This window comes from Musa acuminata, chromosome BXJ1-6 (assembly GCF_036884655.1).
Source record: "Musa acuminata AAA Group cultivar baxijiao chromosome BXJ1-6, Cavendish_Baxijiao_AAA, whole genome shotgun sequence".
Lineage (NCBI taxonomy): Eukaryota > Viridiplantae > Streptophyta > Magnoliopsida > Zingiberales > Musaceae > Musa > Musa acuminata.
The window spans coordinates 42,345,730-42,371,624 of record NC_088332.1 but is presented as its reverse complement, the minus strand read 5'-3'; the positions used below and the strand labels follow the sequence as shown (position 1 = coordinate 42,371,624).

At 36.0% G+C, this 25,895-nt stretch overlaps 4 protein-coding genes across 4 annotated transcripts; all 4 read right to left on the bottom strand.

The window, feature by feature from the left end:
- Positions 1 to 3,625: 3,625 nt before the first annotated feature.
- Positions 3,626 to 5,449, bottom strand: LOC135677086 (desmethyl-deoxy-podophyllotoxin synthase-like). Its single transcript, XM_065188995.1, has 2 exons — positions 4,538 to 5,449; positions 3,626 to 4,456 (listed from the first exon to the last, which is right to left on the bottom strand). Exons 1-2 carry the CDS (start codon positions 5,435 to 5,437, stop codon positions 3,821 to 3,823), a joined length of 1,536 nt encoding a protein of 511 aa, XP_065045067.1. The 5' UTR covers positions 5,438 to 5,449; the 3' UTR covers positions 3,626 to 3,820.
- A 3,478-nt stretch (positions 5,450 to 8,927) lies between these two features.
- LOC135677085 (cytochrome P450 71D10-like) lies at positions 8,928 to 9,840 on the bottom strand. Its single transcript, XM_065188994.1, has one exon. It carries the CDS (start codon positions 9,802 to 9,804, stop codon positions 9,172 to 9,174), a length of 633 nt encoding a protein of 210 aa, XP_065045066.1. The 5' UTR covers positions 9,805 to 9,840; the 3' UTR covers positions 8,928 to 9,171.
- A 17-nt stretch (positions 9,841 to 9,857) lies between these two features.
- LOC135677084 (desmethyl-deoxy-podophyllotoxin synthase-like) lies at positions 9,858 to 10,805 on the bottom strand. Its single transcript, XM_065188993.1, has one exon. The coding sequence runs from the start codon at positions 10,791 to 10,793 to the stop codon at positions 9,873 to 9,875; it is 921 nt and encodes a 306-aa protein (XP_065045065.1). The 5' UTR covers positions 10,794 to 10,805; the 3' UTR covers positions 9,858 to 9,872.
- Positions 10,806 to 16,907: 6,102 nt separating this feature from the next.
- On the bottom strand, positions 16,908 to 18,736 carry LOC135677864 (desmethyl-deoxy-podophyllotoxin synthase-like). The gene is made up of 2 exons (XM_065190278.1): positions 17,820 to 18,736; positions 16,908 to 17,738 (listed from the first exon to the last, which is right to left on the bottom strand). The coding sequence occupies exons 1-2, from the start codon at positions 18,717 to 18,719 to the stop codon at positions 17,103 to 17,105; spliced, it is 1,536 nt and encodes a 511-aa protein (XP_065046350.1). The 5' UTR covers positions 18,720 to 18,736; the 3' UTR covers positions 16,908 to 17,102.
- Between the last annotated feature and the right edge of the window lie 7,159 nt (positions 18,737 to 25,895).

Below are 25,895 nucleotides of genomic sequence, written 5' to 3'. Positions count from 1 at the left end.
ATCACTAATATCTCGATCATTTTGACCATTAATTTAGTTATCCAATCGTGACTGATTCATTATGGAAAGTCAAAGGTATAATATCTAAAATCAAATCATGAGGACAACAAAATGCCGGTCAAATTCTACTGCTACACAAGAATGAATGAGAATAAGCGATAGCGAATAATTACTATATATTGTTTTTCTAAGATCCCTGCTTTGCAGACTTTCCGTTTGCTAATTGTTTGTTTCAATCACATGCATACTTTAGTCTTGAGCATGTCGTGTCAGATAAGGTTATGAATCGTGAACTTTTAACGTATCACCATCAAACTATGTCCTGTCCAAAAGCTATTAAATTTATATTTCGTTTAAGCAAGTTGTAAGACACTTCAAAATGCATGCTTATGAATTTCCAGTCGACATATAATAATTTAATTATTCGTGTCAAACTTTTCCTCCGATATCAGACTCATAGGAAAACTCATATCATTCTTCAAGTCACGTCTATGTACATAAACATAAGCTGCGTTACCATTATGTAATCCGTTTTTATGCGACGTAATACTCATCTCATATGAACTTGATTAGTTTAGGCTCTGCTCGTGACAGCAGCCTTATGTGGTTAGTGAGTTGATGCCTTGAACTCTTTGGCAACCTTAATCGTCTACGCTAACAAGTTCGTTGTCGATTGAAACAGTTCATCCTTATGCTATTATACAAAAAAAATATTAATATTAAAATTTAAAATCAAATAATAATATATCTAAATTTAAGATGCTGGATAAAAAATCTTTATCTAATCTATGGATGCATCATCATAAGATCCAAAAGCTATAGTAATATCGATGTGTAATGAGAACTAAAGTCGTCTTTTCTTCTTTCATTATCTTTCATAGGATCACTGCGTGATGGATTTAGAGATGAAAGGAAGATGAAAAAAAGATATGCAATTTTTCATTGACTAAATCACGTGACTAAAAGAGATAAGAGAAGATCTATAATTTCTAAATCATGTCACGTATCCATACCCATATATCCATGTATTGTGTGTATCCAATTATTAGTGTATAGTCCCTAAAAGATTCTGTCTATTTATATGCAAGATAAAGAGTCTATGATAAGTAATTATGAGACTCCCTTACATCGAGATCATCCTCTAAAGAATCCTACCATAATTGGACTTTGGTCGATAATCATAATCAAAATTCAATCATATCTATAATATATCTTACCTAATTAGATAGGGTCACATAATCTAACATTCTCGCACTTGACCCATTAATCGGTAAGAAACAAAGAGGTTTAAAATAAAAAAATAAAAAAATTATTTTAAAATAATTTTACCCAATTAGATTATAAAGTTTTAAAAGTTTATATGTACACAAATTAAAAAAAAGGCTAATAAGTCTAATAAATATAATAATACTACATTAAATCTAAGTAAAAATATGAGTTAGAGAGATTGTATGTCATCAATGTTATGCTTTCTGCTATGTACCACAACATTGTTAGCCCTTCATAATATAGTCTAAAATGGCTTCTATAATTTATTTTGTCAAGACAATCCTATTATCATATTAAATAATTTTGAACAGAATAATAAAAATAATAACTTTAAATACATAAGCAAGAATATCAATTATTATGTCAACTAAAATATGCATCATCATATCTTTTATGGGTTGCTCGTATACCCAATCATAAGAATATATTCTTTCAAACATTTTAGGTTGTAAGTCCAAGTGAATGGATCAATAATCAATGTAGTGGAACTCAAGTTATTAATTGACATTAGTGATTTCTGAACTCTCTTCTCTAACCATCAAGTACTATATATCATACATAAAGTTATAACAGTACATATCATTTTTAGAGAACAAAGTTACTATGATATGTCAAAATATATCTTCAGCGATTTGGTAATTGAGTCGAACTACATCAAGTCCTAAGATAAAATTTTACAATCATAAAGCTTTATTGATGATCTCAAAGAATGCCACAAAATTAACTTCTAATTTTAAGAATGTAATAATATGACTTTTTGTTTTTCCCTATAAATTACCTGGCCAACTGATATAGATATAAATGTAAAGTGGGATTCCTATTATCAAGATATATTACAAAATTAGCACTTGAAAATACCATCATTTTAAGTTGAACTAATTTCATATATACGAACATATAATCCTTTATCCCTTATGGATATCTTAATAGATTATTTATAGTCTTTCAGTATTTTAATTATTAGGTAACTCTAGTATCTACCCAGTATTTCAACTATAAAACTTATATCTAATCATGCATATGCTTGAGCATATAATAAACTTTCAACTACATATACATAAAAAAAAAATTTATCTGATTATTTTTTATTTTTAAAAATACTTATTTTGGTTAAAACTTTTACTTTTATTATAGTTTAAACAAAATTATATACTAAATCTCTCTAAAACTAGATCAATATATCATTTTTGAGACAGTCATAGTAATTCTTGAAATCTATCACTAAATATCTCAATGCTAATAACATAAAATGTCTCATTCATATTAACAATTTTATAATTCTTGATGAGAAATTTCTTAGTTTGGTATAATAAACTAATATCATTACTAGCAAGCAAAATATTTTATATATATATATATATATATATATATATATATATATATATATATATATATATATATATATAAGACATATAATAAATTTGCTCCCATTGATTTTCATATATAAATACTAATCAAATATAAATAGGAGGCTTCTATTGCTAAGCATTCGAATAAAATATAAAGTATCACTAACTAGTGTTTCTTTATAAAAATATCTCTTAATGATGAGTTGCATGCATTGTTATTTCTTAGTTAATTGTTAGAAAGTTGGAAGACATTAATGGTTTCCCTTAGCAATTCTGTACTAGACGGTGTTATCATTATGAGCCAAGTAACAAGCAGTTTGTTGAATGACGAGTTAAGGAAAAAGATTTCAGCAACAACTCAAATTGATTAGAGAATAAAGAAAGGTAAAAGTTCAAGGATGGAAGCAGTTCACGCACTGGTAAAAGCAAGTCAATATTAAGAAAAAATATTGTGATGAGAAAAGACATTACAAGAATCAATGTAAGAAATCTAACAACAACAAGAAAAAGAGAATTGAAGTAGAGCCTATAGAGTCAAAAGATAATACCACATCTATGAATAGATTTGTCGACTTTTAGATGGTTTCAAGCGTAAAGGCATCTTTATTCCCTTCCACAAAATTATCTATAAACACTTATAATTTTGTGGAAGGGAATAGAGATGTCATTGCTTTACACCTCCAAAAATGGATATATCATTTTGAATATGAATGATAAGCACAAATTGGATATTTTATGCCTTCAAGCGTTGGCTTATGTGATTAAGAGAAGCTTTACAGAATCATTAATGATCAAACAAGCTGTAAAGCAAGAAATCTCAGACCCTTAACTATTATTAAGAGTTTGGTTTAGTTGGATACTTATATCTATCTTTATTCATAATGTCTCTTAGTTGGGCTAGAGATACAGTTGACTAGAAAATAAGCCAAATCAGGATTTTGATGAAATTTTACGGTATTCAAGCTATGCTTTTTCGTAACATTTCAATAATATTTAATTATTTCAAATATCAAAACAGTTATTTCATTATATTATCAACACTGTCTATATGAAGTGTAACAAATTTCTATAACAATGTTGCTCCGATGAGGATGAGTACGAGGATGAGGATGATAACAACGATGATGACACAGGTAAAGACTACTGAGTAGACGTGAATGCATGAAGAACTGAATACGGGTGCGTGTATTTTTGGGTAAAGGTCAGTTCATGGAGAAAGGAATACGAGGGATGGCACGCAGGCAGAGGTCCGACTTCCTCCGGCACGTAATCGAGAAGGTTTCGCTCATGTCCAACTCCTGGGGCATCCCTTCATCTCCCGATGGGAGCTCCCAATCAAAGTTGTAGAGAAGGCTAGCCAGGGAAAGCTCTATGCTCTTCAAACCAAATGACATCCCTGGGCATATCCTCCTGCCTGCTCCGAAAGGTAAGAACTCAAAGTTGGTTCCCTTGAAGTCGACCATGGAATTCCTCCTCTCGAATCTCTCTGGCTCAAACTCAGTGGGATTGTCCCAGTACCGAGGATCCCTTCCCAAGGCCCAAACGTTCACGAATACTCTTGTCTTCTCTGGTATCTGGTAACCAAGAACCTCGCACGTCTCCCGGCACTCTCGGGGGAGCAGCAGAGGAACAGGAGGGTGCAGCCTCAGAGTCTCCTTGATGACCAGTTTCAAGTAGTTCATTCCGTTGATGTCCTTCTCCGTCACCTTTCCCTTTTCTCCGACAGTCTCCCTCACCTCCTCTTGCAACCTTCGCATCACTCTTGGATTCTTCATCAGCTCCGACATGGCCCACTCCATTATTCCTGCGGAGGTCTCGCTGGCCCCACCGAGCATATCCTTTATTGCAAAAGGAATCCAGAAATTAGATTCTCGAAACTGCGACTGTAAGGAAAGATTAGGGTTTCAAAAGGAACATACCAGCATCATGGCTTTCATGTCCTCGTCTGCTAAGGGGAATGACAGGCTACCTTCAGCTTGAACTCTCAGCATGACATCGACCAAGGCCTCCTCCTCCTCCTCCTCCGGTTGCTCTGCGGACTTCCTTTCTCTGCGCTCTTGAATGATGCTATTCAGGATCGCGTCCATGTCACGGTGTAACATCTTCATCTTGAAAGTCGCACCACTGAGAAGATTAATTATCGGCCATGACGGGAATAAGTCCGCCAAACTGAAGCCTCCGGCAGCTTCCAGCGTTTGCATCACTATCCGTATGAACTCTTTCTGGTACTTGCACTTGCTGCCGATGACGGACCGGGAGCCTATGTCATTAGCCAACAGCACCAATTTCTTACTGAGGTTCACGGTGGAACCAGCGTTGGACAACAGGACTATCGACCGCACAAGATTAAGCACCTCCTCTTCCCGGATAAAGCGAAAAGATTGGACTCGCTTGGCACTCAATAGCTCCACGATGCTCATCTTGCGCAGCTCCCTCCAGTGGAATCCATACGAGGTAAAGCCGACGCCCCTGTCACCGTATGTGGCGGACTGGAGATTCAGGTTAGTGGGCCGAGAGGCGAAGCTGACGTCGTGAGTTTTCATGATCTCAGCAGCCGCTTCGGTAGATGAGACAACGAGGGTGGGGACCTCACCGAGCTTCAGGAGTATCACGGGGCCAAATTTCTTAGATAAGGCAGTGAGGGAACGATGCGGCAGGCCACCCAAGAGATGGTGCAAGCTGCCTATGATAGGGAGCTTAGATGGACCGGGAGGCAGTGTGGCACGAGCTCCGCCACCAGACCTGTTCTTCTTGAGTAGCAGCAGCGAAACGAGGAGGACGAGAAAGGAGAAGAGGAAGGAGGTGCTGGTGAGATCCATGGTTTAATTAGTTTTCTGGTGATGAGGCACCACAGGCCCGTACACCCTTCTTATACACACGACAGTTACGAGTTTCGCATGCAGCTTCCCGGTTCAGTAGTGACGGACGTTCCCGTATCATCACGATAGTTCATCTGGGTCAAAGTCTGGATTGTACAACAAACATAAACATGGGATCCCAACGGTGGCGGTCAAATTCGTCAGCCAATTTAAAATGAGAACAGACTATAAAATCTGATAAATAATTGTTATATATATATATATTATTTTTTCTACAATCTCTGGCCACACCAACTTTCCGTTCGTTACTTGTTTGTTTCGGTCGCAAGCAAGCCGCCATGGACGTGTCCTACTCCGAGGGTATTAGTTTCATTCAGTATATTTTTGACCATGTTTCGGAACGCAATTGTTTCATTGGCCAAGGAAGATCTAACTTTGAAAGATGATCATGATATGGTTTGATTTGCAATTTTCATTCATAATCATCAATATTCTAAATCTGAAGTCCAAATAATAATAAAAACATTAGTTTAGTATCATTTCACGATGTTTTGGGACAGGTTCATTTGGGACAAAGCTTGTGCGGCATGCAAAATAAAAGTCCAAGGTGTAGTCTCTAACACTTAGAGATGCGTCCATGTTCAGAGGCCACCCGTTGTCTTATTTCTTTGAGCATGTCATAAGATGGATGTATGTGAAATTGACAGTGACACAATGATGAGTAAAGACATTAAGAAGATGGTGCAAGCCACCTTCGATAAAAGAGGTTAGATGGATCGGGTGTCAGTCTGGCACTAGCTCATTGACTAGAGCTTGTTATTCTTGTAAGTCGCAGAAGGAAGAGAAATAGGAGGGCGGAGAAAACGTAACCAAGTGTTGGTGAAATCCATGGTTGTATGGAACCGACGAGCAAGAGGCCACTCTTTTTTCTTTTTTTGATAGACATGACAGTGTTTTTTTTTTATACATAATTTCTAGGTTAATTGGTGATGAATGACGTTACCGTATTATAATACAATGGCAGTGTTGGTGGGACATTAGACCGATTTCCTGAGAGATTTGAACATGTGCACGTCGAATTTGACCGTTTTGCTTGTTGATGATTGACGTGACCGTTTGGCATCTCAATCAAATCTCCGGTCATTGGCACTGTTGGTGGGATTGAAACAAACAATTAGCAAACCGAAAGTTTGCATAGCAGGGATCTTAGAAAAACAATATATATAGTAATTATTCATTGTCGCTTATTCTCATTCTATGCAGCAGTAGAATTTGACCGACATTTCGTTTTCCCCATGATTTGATTTTATAGATTATACCTTCGACTTTCCATAATGAATCAGTCACGATTGGATAACTAAACTAAATTAATGATCACAGTGATCGCGATGTTAGTGATATAATTATTTTTTAAGTAAAATAAGAGTACTGATTAAAAAAAACTCAAGATATGAATTTTTTTTTAAGGAAATCATCCTTAATAATATATTCATAAATAGAGATGAGAAACACAATAATAGTTGACGCAATACGAATTCCATCCAAACAAAAACTGCACTTATGGCCACATATATTGGCTCTCTCTTGGGCACATATGCGTGCCCCTAATCAAAATTCCTATACTGAATCAAACTCCTATACATCTATTCACATAACTTGCTTTCGGATGTCATGATGTTATAAGTCTTGATATTTCATGTGGTTGTGATAAATTGAATTTGAGTTATTAGGAGCGAGACTTCTCACGATCTCGACCACAATGCTTCCAAAGAATTATTATATAAACTATCAATCCATCTCATCAAAACATAAAGATTCAAATCCGTCACGACCTCTTTAAGCTGATCTACTATCCATCTATAGCTTCACGCAAGGATCTCCATTTTATTACTTCACCAAAGTTCTTGCTGGTGGTAGGTATCGCCTCCATTGGTGTTTTTAGATCCAACTAGAAGAACATGAATTTGAGGATCGATATGTTCCTACTTTGCCTATCTTATATGTCCGGAACATATTTTCCTTGCCTTAGTTACAAGTCAAAGAAAATTCCTTGCCTTACCTATCTTATGTGTCCGGAACATGTAGTTAGGCTAGACTTTTATTGAATGTGCCTATTGTATATATTTGCATCAGAGAAATTATGGGTTGTGGTTATCATTATTGTTAGGTAATCATTTTATTTTGAATGATTTCGGGCACAACGATCCATTCTTTTATTTCTGATAAAGTTTCAGTTGAAGATAGAATTTCTTCTTGATTTTTGATAAATACAATGACAGACCATGCTCTAGCATAATGGAACATCTATTTGCGAGTCCAAGATGTGACGGGAGGATAATTTAAAAGACTCATGATAATATATGTATTGCTATATATTGATAAGGATCTATATAATTAAGCATCGGGGAAAATTTTGGATGGCATTTGTACAATCATCGGTTGGATATGTAACATGATCGAAAGGTTATCGATCCTCACATCTCCTTTTAGTCATGTGATGAAAGATTATATATCTTCTTTCATCTTTATTTTGTCCATAAATTGATCGCCCATAGTGCTCTTGTGAAAAATAGGAAGAGAGGAGAAAGTGAGTATGGTTCTCTTTACAAAACGGTATCACTAGAGCTTTTGAATTTAATGATGGTACGCTCATAGATTAGATAAATGTTTTTTAGCAGCATCAAAATATACATATCGTAAATTTAAATATATTATTATTTAATTTCAGATTTTGTTATTTAAGTTTTTTACATAATAGTACAAGGATGTTTTTTATACTTGCTAACTATAGTTGTGAAATCAAATATCTTAGATCTACTTGTTAGCACCTTTTGCTCATGAAAATATGTTGTTTTCATTTACGATGCATGAATGATTCATTGATATTGTCGATTTTCTTTTCTATCTAATCTATCTTATCGCCTGCTTTTGGGCGATATAAAATTTTATCATGTTTGATCAATGGACCACTATTGATAGGTTGCTGTTGACAACAGTATCATTGAGGACGGTGGCCTCCAATGGTTGACCTACGATGCACGAGCAGCACTATTGTGACAATATTTGCTAGCCAAAATTAACGTCAACTGAATGCTGGAGGCCGCATGCAAGCAACGACCATGCCTTATGCAATGATCGTACAAAGGGACATTTAAGGTTTTATTAAAAAGGATGGTTTTACCCCTCATAGGTTAATTCCAATCTATGTCATTATGTTTACATTTCAATTCTACCCTTTCATAAATTAAAAATTTCTTTTATATATCTTATGTAAAAATTATAGTTTTCTCTTTCAAAAATTAAAAATTTTTAATTGATGTCCTCAATTATAAAATTGACTAGAAATACAGTTGGCGATAATATTTAATTATTCATAATATCTCTTATTTGGGCTAGAGATACAGTTGACTAGAAAATAAGCCAAATCAGGATTTTGATGAAATTTTACGGTATTCAAGATATGCTTTTTCGTAACATTCATCCTTTGGCAATAATATTTAATTATTTCAAATATCAAAACGATCATTTCATTATACTAAACAGCCCATAAGAGGACGTCACAAGAAAGAGCCTCCTACACTTTATCAACACTGTGTATATGAAGTGTAACAAATTTCTGTAACAATGCTGCTCCGATGAGGACGATAACGATGACGACGATACGAGTAAAGACTATTGGGTAGAAGTGCATACTTGAAGAAACGACTACGGTTGCATGTATTTTTGGGTAAAGGTCAAGTCATGGAGAAAGGAATACGAGGGATGGCACGTAGGCAGAGGTCCGACTTCCTCCGGCACGTAATCGAGAAGGTCTCGCTCATGTCCAACTCCTGGGGCATCCCTTCATTTCCCGATGGGAGCTCCCAATCAAAGTTGTAGAGAAGGCTAGCCAGGGAAAGCTCTATGCTCTTCAAACCAAATGACATCCCCGGGCATATCCTCCTGCCTGCCCCGAAAGGTAAGAACTCAAAGTTGGTTCCCTTGAAGTCGACCATGGAATTCCTCCTCTCGAATCTCTCTGGCTCAAACTCAGTGGGACTGTCCCAGTATCGAGGATCCCTTCCCAAGGCCCAAACGTTCACGAATACTCTCGTCTTCTCTGGTATCTGGTAACCAAGAACCTCGCACGTCTCCCGGCACTCTCGGGGGAGCAGCAGAGGAACAGGAGGGTGCAGCCTCAGAGTCTCCTTGATGACCAGTTTCAAGTAGTTCATTCCGTTGATGTCCTTCTCCGTCACCTTTCCCTTTTCTCCGACAGTCTCCCTCACCTCCTCTTGCAACTTCCGCATCACTCTTGGATTCCTCATCAGCTCCGACATGGCCCACTCCATTATTCCTGCGGAGGTCTCGCTGGCCCCACCGAGCATATCCTTTATTGCAAAAGGAATCCAGAAATTAGATTCTCGAAACTGCGACTGTAAGGAAAGATTAGGGTTTAAAAAAAAAAGCATACCAGCATCATGGCTTTCATGTCCTCGTCTGCTAAGGGGAATGACAGGCTACCTTCAGCTTGAACTCTCAGCATGACATCGACCAAGGCCTCCTCCTCCTCCTCCTCCTCCGGTTGCTCTGCGGACTTCCTTTCTCTGCGCTCTTGAATGATGCTATTCAGGATCGCGTCCATGTCACGGTGTAACATCTGCATCTTGAAAGTCGCGCCACTGAGAAGTTTAATTATCGGCCATGACGGGAATAAGTCCGCCAAACTGAAGCCTCCGGCAGCTTCCAGCGTTTGCATCACTATCCGTATGAACTCTTTCTGGTACTTGCACTTGCTGCCGATGACGGACCGGGAGCCTATGTCATTAGCCAACAGCACCAATTTCTTACTGAGGTTCACGGTGGAACCAGCGTTGGACAACAGGACTATCGACCGCACAAGATTAAGCACCTCCTCTTCCCGGATAAAGCGAAAAGATTGGACTCGCTTGGCACTCAATAGCTCCACGATGCTCATCTTGCGCAGCTCCCTCCAGTGGAATCCATACGAGGTAAAGCCGACGCCCCTGTCACCGTATGTGGCGGACTGGAGATTCAGGTTAGTGGGCCGAGAGGCGAAGCTGACGTCGTGAGTTTTCATGATCTCAGCAGCCGCTTCGGTAGATGAGACAACGAGGGTGGGGACCTCACCGAGCTTCAGGAGTATCACGGGGCCAAATTTCTTAGATAAGGCAGTGAGGGAACGATGCGGCAGGCCACCCAAGAGATGGTGCAAGCTGCCTATGATAGGGAGCTTAGATGGACCGGGAGGCAGTGTGGCACGAGCTCCGCCACCAGACCTGTTCTTCTTGAGTAGCAGCAGCGAAACGAGGAGGACGAGAAAGGAGAAGAGGAAGGAGGTGCTGGTGAGATCCATGGTTTAATTAGTTTTCTGGTGATGAGGCGCCACAGGCCCGTACACCCTTCTTATACACACGACAGTTACGAGTTTCGCATGCAGCTTCCCGGTTCAGTAGTGACGGACGTTCCCGTATCATCACGATAGTTCATCTGGGTCAAAGTCTCGATGGTACAACAAACAAAAACTTGTGATCACAATGGTGGCGGTCAAATTCGTCAGCCACTTTAAAATGAGAACAAACTATAAAATCTGATAAATAATTGTTATATATATATATATTTATATATATTATTTTTTCTACAATCTCTGCAACGCCAACTTTCCGTTCGTTACTTGATTGTTTCGGTCGCAAGCAAGCCGCCATGGACGTGTCCTACTCCGAGGGTATTAGTTTCATTCTGTATATCTTTGACCATGTTTGGGAACGCAATTGTTTCGTTGGTCAAGGAAAATCTAACTTTGAAAGATGATCGTGATATGGTTTGATTTGCAATTTTCATTCATAATCATCTATATTCTAAATCTGTAAGTCCAAATAATAATAAAAACATTAGTTTAGTATCATTTCACGATGTTTTGGGACAGGTTCATTTGGGACAAAGCTTGTGCGGCGGCATTCAAAAGAAAAGTCCAACGTGTAGTCTCTAACACTTAGAGATGCGTTCATGTTCAGAGGCCATCCGTTGTATTATTTCTTTGAACATGTCATAAGACGGATGTACATGAAATACACAAGTTGAAGTCAAATCAATAGTCCTACTTTGATCCAAATTAATATATCCAAGTTTGGACTGTTGAACACATTAAATAGCTATTTTATTCTGGGCACTAACGAATTTTGGGTGCAACCCAAAGGAAGCAACAATTTGGGAATCTGCATGTATCCAGTACACGCAGCAATGAAAGGCCACTCTCAATCGATGCAAAAAACACATCGGCGTATCCCATAAATTCGTAAGACAGTGACGAGTGAACGGTTGATAATGTAAGAGTTGATTGATAGTTACCTTTACCGCTCTCTCTGGCGCACAAATCAACAGTTCATGTCATATTATTGATTATGTCCGCACCTGCAAAGTGTTTCCTACTTGTCTTTGTATCTAAAGGTTTTAAGGGCCCTATCCTGATCCCACGATTTTTAAGGTCAGAGCTGAACGAAAAATTCTGGACTTTGTTGGATGATGATGTTGTATATATTGATTACACTCATTTAGTTAATTAATTGATTATAGAAATATGATATACGATCGTTATAACTAATATTGATAGTCAAATTTAATATGGTATTATATTTATTGAACTTATTGATTTGTTTTATAAAAATTTATGTGCATTTGTAAATTATTTTTTTTAAAAAATTATAATCTAATTAAATATAATTTTTTTTAAATAAATTTATTTTTATATTTTATATTTTTTATCTTATCAATTAATGGGCTAAGTGAAAAAAAAAAGATTATGTTATCTTATCTAATTTGATAAGATATATTATGAATATGATTGGATTCTGATTATAATAATCGATCAAGAAAATTTAATTATGATATGATTCCTTAGAATATGACAATGATAGGATGAATTCTCTTAATTATTTATCATAGATCCTATGTTCTCGCTCATAGAAAAATAAGATTTTCTAAGATAAAAAAATACTTGAATATACAGATATGTAAATAAGAGGAGATATAAATATATGATATTATTGAGAGATTTTAGATATTTTCTGATCATTCTTTTATCCATAATTCATCGTTCATAATAACCTTATGAAACATGATTCGTAACGTGGTAAGACACTATATAGATGTGAAAGCCGCCTACGATATGAGGTTAGATGGACCGAGTGAAGTAGTAGTAGTAGGAGGAAGAGAAAGTCGAGGGCGAACAGTAACGCGTGTCGGTGAAATCCATAGTTGCATGCGAACTAAGGAGCAAGAGGCCCCACCTTTTCTTTTTGATAGACATGACAGTGCTTACGATTTTTGTACATAGTTGATAGGTTAATTGGTGATTATTGACGTGACCGTATCATACTATGGTAGCTCAATCAAATCAACTGTTCATGGCAATTTTGGTGGGACTTTTATGACCTTCTCACTGAGAGATTTGAATCTGTGCACGTCGAATTTGACCGTCTCATTTAATGACGTTGACGTGACCGTATCATGCTATGGCAGCTCGTGATCATGGCAGTGTTGGTGGGAGTTTTGACCGTTGAACTGAGAGATTTGAACTTGTGCACGTGGAATTTGACACAATGATGTTGATGAACATTTTGATTTTGATGCATAGCTATGTTATCCGTCGTCTATAAGAAATATTTTTTTACATATTTTGATATATATAATATTTTTATTTATTAAAAAATAAGATGACCAACTGATTGATCAGATTTTTCAATCATTTATTTTTTTAAAGAGACGAGTGGAATTTCCGATTTAGCTTTTTATTACATTCCCATATCGGAATGCCTTTTGTAACCCGTTGATTTAGTTAAGAAAATTTATTTTTTTTGAAATAAAAAGTCATATCACTAATATCTCGATCATTTTGACCATTAATTTAGTTATCCAATCGTGACTGATTCATTATGGAAAGTCAAAGGTATAATATCTAAAATCAAATCATGAGGACAACAAAATGCCGGTCAAATTCTACTGCTACACAAGAATGAATGAGAATAAGCGATAGCGAATAATTACTATATATTGTTTTTCTAAGATCCCTGCTTTGCAGACTTTCCGTTTGCTAATTGTTTGTTTCAATCACATGCATACTTTAGTCTTGAGCATGTCGTGTCAGATAAGGTTATGAATCGTGAACTTTTAACGTATCACCATCAAACTATGTCCTGTCCAAAAGCTATTAAATTTATATTTCGTTTAAGCAAGTTGTAAGACACTTCAAAATGCATGCTTATGAATTTCCAGTCGACATATAATAATTTAATTATTCGTGTCAAACTTTTCCTCCGATATCAGACTCATAGGAAAACTCATATCATTCTTCAAGTCACGTCTATGTACATAAACATAAGCTGCGTTACCATTATGTAATCCGTTTTTATGCGACGTAATACTCATCTCATATGAACTTGATTAGTTTAGGCTCTGCTCGTGACAGCAGCCTTATGTGGTTAGTGAGTTGATGCCTTGAACTCTTTGGCAACCTTAATCGTCTACGCTAACAAGTTCGTTGTCGATTGAAACAGTTCATCCTTATGCTATTATACAAAAAAAATATTAATATTAAAATTTAAAATCAAATAATAATATATCTAAATTTAAGATGCTGGATAAAAAATCTTTATCTAATCTATGGATGCATCATCATAAGATCCAAAAGCTATAGTAATATCGATGTGTAATGAGAACTAAAGTCGCCTTTTCTTCTTTCATTATCTTTCATAGGATCACTGCGTGATGGATTTAGAGATGAAAGGAAGATGAAAAAAAGATATGCAATTTTTCATTGACTAAATCACGTGACTAAAAGAGATAAGAGAAGATCTATAATTTCTAAATCATGTCACGTATCCATACCCATATATCCATGTATTGTGTGTATCCAATTATTAGTGTATAGTCCCTAAAAGATTCTGTCTATTTATATGCAAGATAAAGAGTCTATGATAAGTAATTATGAGACTCCCTTACATCGAGATCATCCTCTAAAGAATCCTACCATAATTGGACTTTGGTCGATAATCATAATCAAAATTCAATCATATCTATAATATATCTTACCTAATTAGATAGGGTCACATAATCTAACATTCTCGCACTTGACCCATTAATCGGTAAGAAACAAAGAGGTTTAAAATAAAAAAATAAAAAAATTATTTTAAAATAATTTTACCCAATTAGATTATAAAGTTTTAAAAGTTTATATGTACACAAATTAAAAAAAAGGCTAATAAGTCTAATAAATATAATAATACTACATTAAATCTAAGTAAAAATATGAGTTAGAGAGATTGTATGTCATCAATGTTATGCTTTCTGCTATGTACCACAACATTGTTAGCCCTTCATAATATAGTCTAAAATGGCTTCTATAATTTATTTTGTCAAGACAATCCTATTATCATATTAAATAATTTTGAACAGAATAATAAAAATAATAACTTTAAATACATAAGCAAGAATATCAATTATTATGTCAACTAAAATATGCATCATCATATCTTTTATGGGTTGCTCGTATACCCAATCATAAGAATATATTCTTTCAAACATTTTAGGTTGTAAGTCCAAGTGAATGGATCAATAATCAATGTAGTGGAACTCAAGTTATTAATTGACATTAGTGATTTCTGAACTCTCTTCTCTAACCATCAAGTACTATATATCATACATAAAGTTATAACAGTACATATCATTTTTAGAGAACAAAGTTACTATGATATGTCAAAATATATCTTCAGCGATTTGGTAATTGAGTCGAACTACATCAAGTCCTAAGATAAAATTTTACAATCATAAAGCTTTATTGATGATCTCAAAGAATGCCACAAAATTAACTTCTAATTTTAAGAATGTAATAATATGACTTTTTGTTTTTCCCTATAAATTACCTGGCCAACTGATATAGATATAAATGTAAAGTGGGATTCCTATTATCAAGATATATTACAAAATTAGCACTTGAAAATACCATCATTTTAAGTTGAACTAATTTCATATATACGAACATATAATCCTTTATCCCTTATGGATATCTTAATAGATTATTTATAGTCTTTCAGTATTTTAATTATTAGGTAACTCTAGTATCTACCCAGTATTTCAACTATAAAACTTATATCTAATCATGCATATGCTTGAGCATATAATAAACTTTCAACTACATATACATAAAAAAAAAATTTATCTGATTATTTTTTATTTTTAAAAATACTTATTTTGGTTAAAACTTTTACTTTTATTATAGTTTAAACAAAATTATATACTAAATCTCTCTAAAACTAGATCAATATATCATTTTTGAGACAGTCATAGTAATTCTTGAAATCTATCACTAAATATCTCAATGCTAATAACATAAAATGTCTCATTCATATTAACAATTTTATAATTCTTGATGAGAAATTTCTTAGTTTGGTATAATAAACTAATATCATTACTAGCAAGCAAAATATTATATATATATATATATATATATATATATATATATATAAGACATATAATAAATTTGCTCCCATTGATTTTCATATATAAATACTAATCAAATATAAATAGGAGGCTTCTATTGCTAAGCATTCGAATAAAATATAAAGTATCACTGACTAGTGTTTCTTTATAAAAATATCTCTTAATGATGAGTTGCATGCATTGTTATTTCTTAGTTAATTGTTAGAAAGTTGGAAGACATTAATGGTTTCCCTTAGCAATTCTATACTAGACGGTGTTATCATGATGAGCCAAGTAACAAGCAGTTTGTTGAATGACGAGTTAAGGAAAAAGATTTCAGCAACAACTCAAATTGATTAGAGAATAAAGAAAGGTAAAAGTTCAAGGATGGAAGCAGTTCACGCACCGGTAAAAGCAAGTCAATATTAAGAAAAAATATTGTGATAGAGAAAAGACATTACAAGAATCAATGTAAGAAACCTAACAACAACAAGAAAAAGAGAATTGAAGTAGAGCCTATAGAGTCAAAAGATAATACCACATCTATGAATAGATTTGTCGACTTTTAGATGGTTTCAAGCGTAAAGGCATCTTTATTCCCTTCCACAAAATTATCTATAAACACTTATAATTTTGTGGAAGGGAATAGAGATGTCATTGCTTTACACCTCCAAAAATGGATATATCATTTTGAATATGAATGATAAGCACAAATTGGATATTTTATGCCTTCAAGCGTTGGCTTATGTGATTAAGAGAAGCTTTACAGAATCATTAATGATCAAACAAGCTGTAAAGCAAGAAATCTCAGACCCTTAACTATTATTAAGAGTTTGGTTTAGTTGGATACTTATATCTATCTTTATTCATAATGTCTCTTAGTTGGGCTAGAGATACAGTTGACTAGAAAATAAGCCAAATCAGGATTTTGATGAAATTTTACGGTATTCAAGCTATGCTTTTTCGTAACATTTCAATAATATTTAATTATTTCAAATATCAAAACAGTTATTTCATTATATTATCAACACTGTCTATATGAAGTGTAACAAATTTCTATAACAATGTTGCTCCGATGAGGATGAGTACGAGGATGAGGATGATAACAACGATGATGACACAGGTAAAGACTACTGAGTAGACGTGAATGCATGAAGAACTGAATACGGGTGCGTGTATTTTTGGGTAAAGGTCAGTTCATGGAGAAAGGAATACGAGGGATGGCACGCAGGCAGAGGTCCGACTTCCTCCGGCACGTAATCGAGAAGGTTTCGCTCATGTCCAACTCCTGGGGCATCCCTTCATCTCCCGATGGGAGCTCCCAATCAAAGTTGTAGAGAAGGCTAGCCAGGGAAAGCTCTATGCTCTTCAAACCAAATGACATCCCTGGGCATATCCTCCTGCCTGCTCCGAAAGGTAAGAACTCAAAGTTGGTTCCCTTGAAGTCGACCATGGAATTCCTCCTCTCGAATCTCTCTGGCTCAAACTCAGTGGGATTGTCCCAGTACCGAGGATCCCTTCCCAAGGCCCAAACGTTCACGAATACTCTTGTCTTCTCTGGTATCTGGTAACCAAGAACCTCGCACGTCTCCCGGCACTCTCGGGGGAGCAGCAGAGGAACAGGAGGGTGCAGCCTCAGAGTCTCCTTGATGACCAGTTTCAAGTAGTTCATTCCGTTAATGTCCTTCTCCGTCACCTTTCCCTTTTCTCCGACAGTCTCCCTCACCTCCTCTTGCAACCTTCGCATCACTCTTGGATTCTTCATCAGCTCCGACATGGCCCACTCCATTATTCCTGCGGAGGTCTCGCTGGCCCCACCGAGCATATCCTTTATTGCAAAAGGAATCCAGAAATTAGATTCTCGAAACTGCGACTGTAAGGAAAGATTAGGGTTTCAAAAGGAACATACCAGCATCATGGCTTTCATGTCCTCGTCTGCTAAGGGGAATGACAGGCTACCTTCAGTTTGAACTCTCAGCATGACATCGACCAAGGCCTCCTCCTCCTCCTCCTCCGGTTGCTCTGCGGACTTCCTTTCTCTGCGCTCTTGAATGATGCTATTCAGGATCGCGTCCATGTCACGGTGTAACATCTTCATCTTGAAAGTCGCACCACTGAGAAGTTTAATTATCGGCCATGACGGGAATAAGTCCGCCAAACTGAAGCCTCCGGCAGCTTCCAGCGTTTGCATCACTATCCGTATGAACTCTTTCTGGTACTTGCACTTGCTGCCGATGACGGACCGGGAGCCTATGTCATTAGCCAACAGCACCAATTTCTTACTGAGGTTCACGGTGGAACCAGCGTTGGACAACAGGACTATCGACCGCACAAGATTAAGCACCTCCTCTTCCCGGATAAACCGAAAAGATTGGACTCGCTTGGCACTCAATAGCTCCACGATGCTCATCTTGCGCAGCTCCCTCCAGTGGAATCCATACGAGGTAAAGCCGACGCCCCTGTCACCGTATGTGGCGGACTGGAGATTCAGGTTAGTGGGCCGAGAGGCGAAGCTGACGTCGTGGGTTTTCATGATCTCAGCAGCCGCTTCGGTAGATGAGACAACGAGGGTGGGGACCTCACCGAGCTTCAGGAGTATCACGGGGCCAAATTTCTTAGATAAGGCAGTGAGGGAACGATGCGGCAGGCCACCCAAGAGATGGTGCAAGCTGCCTATGATAGGGAGCTTAGATGGACCGGGAGGCAGGGTGGCACGAGCTCCGCCACCAGACCTGTTCTTCTTGAGTAGCAGGAGCGAAACGAGGAGGACGAGAAAGGAGAAGAGGAAGGAGGTGCTGGTGAGATCCATGGTTTAATCAGTTTTCTGGTGATGAGGTACGACAGGCCCGTCCACCCTTCTTATACACATGACAGTTACGAGTTTCGCATGCAGCTTCCCGGTTGAGTAGTGAGAGACGTTACCGTATCATCACGATCGTTCATCTGGGTCAAAGTCTCGATGGTACAACAAACAAAAACTTGTGATCACAATGGTGGCGGTCAAATTCGTCAGCCACTTTAAAATGAGAACAAACTATAAAATCTGATAAATAATTGTTATATATATATTTATATATATTATTTTTTCTACAATCTCTGCAACGCCAACTTTCCGTTCGTTACTTGATTGTTTCGGTCCCAAGCAAGCCGCCATGGACGTGTCCTACTCCGAGGGTATTAGTTTCATTCTGTATATCTTTGACCATGTTTCGGAACGCAATTGTTTCGTTGGTCAAGGAAAATCTAACTTTGAAAGATGATCGTGATATGGTTTGATTTGCAATTTTCATTCATAATCATCAATATTCTAAATCTGGAAGTCCAAATAATAATAAAAACATTAGTTTAGTATCATTTCACGTTGTTTTGGGACAGGTTCATTTGGGACAAAGCTTGTGCGGCATGCAAAATAAAACTCTTGTATTATTTCTTTGAGCTTGTCATAAGATGGATGTATGTGGAATTGACAAGATGAAGTCAAATCAAGAATTCTACTTTGGTTCAAATTATTATAAATCCAAGTTTGGATTGTTGAACTCGTTGAATAGCTATTTTATACTAGGCACCGACGAATTCAGGGTGCAACCGAAAAGAAGCAATAATGTGAGCATCTGCATGTATCCAAGACAAGCAACAACGAAAGGCCACTCTCAATCGATGCAGAAAACACATCGGTGTATCCCATAAATTCGTAAGACAGTGACGAGTGAACGGTTAATAATGTAAGAGTTGATTGATAGTTACCTTTACCGCTCTCTCTAGCGCGCAAATAAACAGTTCATGTCATATTATTGATTATGTCCGCACCTGCAAAGTGTTTCCTACTATTATTCATGTCATATTATTTAAGGGCTCTATCCTGATCCCACGATTTTTAAGGTTAGAGCTGAACCAAAAATTCTTGATTTTGTTGGATGATGATGTTGTATATATTGACCGATTCGATGCAATCAATTAGTTAATTAATTGATTATAGAAATATGAAATACGATCATTATAAATCGTATTGATAGTCAAACTTAATATGGTATTATATTTATTGAATTTATTGATCTGTTTTATAAAAATTCATATGCATGTGTAAATTATTTTTTTAAAATTTTTATAATCTAATTAAATATATTTTTTAAATAAATTTTTATTTATTTTTATTTTATATTTTTTATATCTTATCAATTAATGGGTTAAATGAGAAAATATTATATTATGTTATCTTATCTAATTTGATAAGATATATTATGAATGTGATTGGATTTTGATTATGATAATCGATCAAAAAAATCTAATTATGATATGATTCTTTAAAATATGATAATGATAGAATGAACTCTCCTAATTACTTATTACAGACCTTATACTCTCGCTCATAAAAAGATAAAACCTCCCTAAGATAAAAAAATACTTGGATACACGTATACTAAAAGGAGATATAAATATATGATATTAGTGAAAGATTATAATTTTTTTATAATCCTTTTATCCATATTTCATTGTTTATAATGGTCTTGTGAAATATGACTAATCCAATTTTATAAATAAGTGAAACAATAACAAAGTAAGACACCATGGAGATGTGAAAACGGCCTACAATAGGAGGTTAGATGGATTGGGTGAAATAGCAGCAGGAGAAAGAGAAAGCGGAGGGCGGACAGTAACGCGTGTTGGTGAAATCCATGGTTGTATCCGATCTAAGGAGCAAGAGGCCCCACCTTTTCTTTCTGATAGACATACAGTGGTTGCGATTTTTGTACATAGTTGATAGGTTATGATTATTGACGTGACCGTATCATACAATGGCAGAACTCAATCAAATCAACTGTTCATGGCAATTATGGTGGGACTTTTATGACCTTCTCACTGAGAGATTTGAATCTGTGCACGTCGAAATTGACCGTTTTATTTAATGATGTTGACGTGACCATATCATGCTACGGCAGCTCGATCAAATCAACTGGTCATGGCACTGTTGGTCAGATTTTTTTGACGGTCTGAATGAGAGATCTGAATCTGTGCAAGTCGAATTTGACCGTCTCATTTAATGACGTTGACGTGACCGTATCATGCTATGGCAGCTCGTTACCATGGCAGTGTTGGTGGCAGTTTAGACCGTTGAACTGAGAGATTTGAACTTGTGCACGTGGAATTTGACACAATGATGTTGATGAACATTTTGATTTTGATGCATAGTTATGTTATCCGTCGTCCATAAGAAATATTGTTTTACATATTTTGATATATATAATATTTTTTATTTATTAAAAAAATAAGATGACCAACTGATTGATCAGATTTTTCAATCATTTATTTTTTTTAAAGAGAGGAGTGGCATTTTCGATTTAGCTTTTTATTACATTCCCATATCGGAATGTCTTTTGTAACCCGTTGATTTAGTTAAGCAAGTTTTTTTTTTGAAATAAAAAATTATATCACTAATATCTCGATCACTTTGACCATTAATTTAGTTATCCAATCTTGACTGATTCATTATGCAAAGTCGAAGGTACAATCTCTAAAATCAAATCATGAGGACAACAAAATGCCGGTCAAATTCTGCTGCTACACAAGAATGAATGAGAATCAACGGGTTTGCTAATTGTTTGTTTCAATCACATACCATGCAGACTTACCGTTTGCTAATTGTTTGTTTGAATCACATACATACTTTAGTCTTGAGCATGTCATGTCAGATGAGGTTATAAATCGTGAAGTTTTAACGTATCTCCATCAAACTATGTCCTGTCCAAAAGCTATTAAATTTATATTTCGTTTAAGCAAGTTGTAAGACACTTAAAATTTCCAGTCGACATATAATAATTTAATTATTCGTGTCAAACTTTTTGTCCGATATCAGACTTGTTGGAACACCATATATGACCTCTCCGCTACTGGGTATTAAATCTTGAAAGGAGCACATTTACCAACTCCACCTCAAAGTTATACCTTGTTTGTAAATTTGCTAGGACTTTGAAACCACTCTCTTCTCATGCACATTGGTGCAGTTGTAAGCAGCATTCAAGTCATTGTAGGGAACTGATTATTGCTATCAACATGCCCATGAACCCTTTCAAGACTAAGGTGCATTTCGGGATGACATTAAATCCGTCTTTGATGAACAAACAGTACCTCGGGATCGCGTCAATCGAGTCCACTTCCCACTCCAATTGCTCCTCGCAACCTTCCCCTTAGATGAGCTTGTGTCTTTGTGATCAAATCAAAAAATGACGATTTCATGGTCAATGACATCAAGGCAACAACAAAATCATACGTGAGAATTAAATCTCTAGCTCCCCAACAAGTAAGAATGAGACAATGATTTTGTATTATCCTTACAGGATTGGTAAGAAAAAGTTAGTTTTGAGTTCCTCAAGCAGCATGAATAAAAAGGCTATCATGTGTCGTGTTTCAGGATCGATTAATTCGTTAGCCTTATTTGGTGTTGAGTCTAGCCCATATGTGGGTTTGGACAATTGGGCTTAAAAAGATAGGATTTGCGCGTGCGTGTGTGCACAGTAAACGGGAGTGTCCAGCGTGCAGCGAGCGACGGCGCACGTAAGAGAGAGAAAGTAATATTTTAGAGCTTTCTGCTTGACGATCGGTGGCAAAACGTTCTCAGTTTTGACTCAAATTTTACGTAGAGAATCCTTGTAGCAAACTCTACAATCCTAACGGTGTTGATCTACAGTTTACCTTCTCTAAGATACTTTCCTGTTATATTCACTTTGTGAGATCTAAAACTTTTTTATAATCTTGATATTATTGTGATCCTCTGCTTATTCGAGAGAAGACCGATTGTAAACCTATTATCATTACTATTGATAGTGAAAGTTTGAGGTGGACTACGGTCCCGTGATTTTTTCATATTAGGTTTTCCACGTTAAAAATATTTGATCTCATTATTTTTGTTCTTTTGTTTATGCTGTGTTGATTGATATTTTCATTTGGATATCAAGTTGGTATTTTTAATAAGGAACCCATTTTGATACACAAGGAGGAAATGAATATTCGGCTTTCACGTGTTTTTCCCAACATTTGGAACCATTGATCTAAAGCGTGCACAGTATTAGAACATGTTTCTGTTGGTTTGGTTGTATTCTCATTAGCTATCTTGTGTCCATGTTTCACAGGTAGATGCCTTGGTGTTAAAGAATTGATTGGAGAGGTATATTATTCTCATTAGTTCACAGAGTTTAACAAAAAAAACTTGAGAAACAAAGAGAGCACGAGGAAAATAAGAAACATCAAGATAGAGCATGTTTTGTCATCGAACATCATACTCATCACTACCTTCCAACTAACATACAACAACAGTCACCTATTAAATCTCAAGATTTGAATGAAGTAATTAGGTTAGACTTTTATTAAATGTGCATATCGTATAAATTTGCATCAGAGAAATTATGGGTTGTGGTTATCATTATTGTCAATTGTTGGTAATCATTTTATTTTTAATGACTTTGAACTGGAAATGGTGTATATTGTATATATTTGCATCAGAGAAAGATTTTTTTTTTTTGTGTTAAAGATAAAAATCACAGTCGTACGACTCAAGTCGATACAACACCATGCTCTAACATAATAGAAAACCTATTTGTGAACACATAATGTGACACGAGAATAATTTAAAAGACCCATACGATAAAAATTCTACTTGATAGGTTATCTCGAAGTTAAGTAAAGAATACACTAATAGATGAAGACTACACTAAATTTTTATGATAAGCCAAACATTTGTAAAATAACCACCGTAAGTCAAAACATGAGATAATTCTCCTCCTTTATCGTTAAAAAAATACTCAAATAAGTACAACTAACTGATGTCACTATTATTCTATAAAAAATGATAGTTTTAATTTAAACATAAATTGAAAACAATTTTACCAACATCACGATGCATTATACAATTTTAAGAGCATCATGATATCATCACGAAGAAGGGGGAACGGACCTCAAGAAAAACTCAACGGCTTCTCTCTCTCTCTCTCTCTCTCTCTCTCTCTCCACCTTCAGTTTTATCCTAAGCTGTGTGAACGAGAAGTTTAAGAGGTATTGCCTCACATTGCCTCCTTTGACTATGAAGGCACAGACCCCTCTAGATACCTTAATGCCAAGGCCAGTTTAAGAGGTATTGCTGCACTGATCAAACCCAAGAAAATTTCTTGTCGGAGAGGAAAGTAGGAAATTTCTTCTTTTCGAAGGCTCGGATGAGGAGGAATAGCATACCTTATCAAGGGAGGAAATTCCACTGTCACTGTGTGTTATCCAGATGGAAGGCACTAATACTCCATTCGCCTCATAATTTCTGTGAATATTCTTGTTGGAGGGATGGGATGGGAGGCCCATTAGGGGATCTCTGAATCATGTGTTACACAATAACATATGCATCATTATATACTGATAAGGATCGAGGCTTGTATATAATTAAGCATCGGGAAAAAAATTGGAAGGCATCTATGCAATCACCGGTAGGAGTCCAAGGCAGTTTACCTCTGGCTTGTGTTTCCAATAACACCAAACTCAAAAGTGCTTTTGACCCACGACCGACCAATTTACATAAAAATGATAACACTTGGAGTCTCACTATGATTTATATTAGTATTTTTCTCTTAAATAATAATATATTATGGAATTCATTTTCTCCTTTTGATCTTCATGGAATTTTCTTTGACTTGTAACTAAGGCAAGGAAAATATGTTCCGGTCACATAAGATAGGTAAAGTAGGAACATATCGATCATCAAATTCATGTTCTTCTAGTTGGATCTAAAAACACCAATGGAGGCGATACCTACCACCAGCAAGAACTTTGGTGAAGTAATAAAATGGAGATCCTTGCGTGAAGCTATAGATGGATAAGTAGATCAGCTTAAAGAGGTCGTGACGGATTTGAATCTTTATTTTTTTATGAGATGGATTGATAGTTTATATAATAATTCTTTGGTAGCATTGTGGTCGAGATCGTGAGAAGTCTCGCTCCTAATAACTCAAATTCAATTTATCACAACCACATGAAATATTAAGACTTATAACATCATGACATCCGAAAGCAAGTTATGTGAATAGATGTATAGGAATTTGATTCAGTATAGGATTTTTGATTAGGGGCAGGCATATGTGACCAAGAGAGAGCCAATATATGTGGCCATAAGTGCAGTTTTTGTTTGGATGGAATTTGTATTGCGTCAACTATTATTGTGTTTCTCATCTCTATTTATGAATATATTATTAAGGATGATTTCCTAAAAAAAATTCATATCTTGAGTATTTTTTAATCAGTACTCTTATTTTACTTCAAAAATAATTATATCACTAACATCTCGATCACTTTGATTATTAATTTAGTTATCCAATATTCATTATGGAAAGTCGAAGGTATAATCTATAAAATCAAATCTTTGGGAAAACGAAATGTCGGTCAAATTCTACTGCTGCACAGAATGAGAATAAGCGACAATGAATAATTACTATACATATTGTTTTTCTAAGATCCCTGCTATGCAAACTTTCGGTTTGCTAATTGTTTGTTTCAATCCCACCAACAGTGCCAATGACCGGAGATTTGATTGAGCTGCCAAACGGTCACGTCGATCATCAACAAGCAAAACGGTCAAATTCGACGTACAAATGTTCAAATCTCTCAGGAAATCGGTCTAATGTCCCACCAACACTGCCATGACCAGTTGATTTGATTGAGCTGCCATTGTATTATAATAGGTAACGTCATTCATCATCAATTGACCTAGAAATTATGTAAAAAAAAAAGAAAACATTGTCATGTCTATCAAAAAAAGAAAAAAGAGTGGCCTCTTGCTCATCGGTTCCATACAACCATGGATTTCACCAACACTTGGGTTACGTTTTCTCCGCTCTCCTATTTCTCTTCCTTCTGCGACTTACAAGAATAACAAGCTCTAGCCAATGAGCTAGTGCCAGACTGACACCCGATCCATCTAACCTCTTTATCTAAGGCGGCTTGCACCATCTTCTTG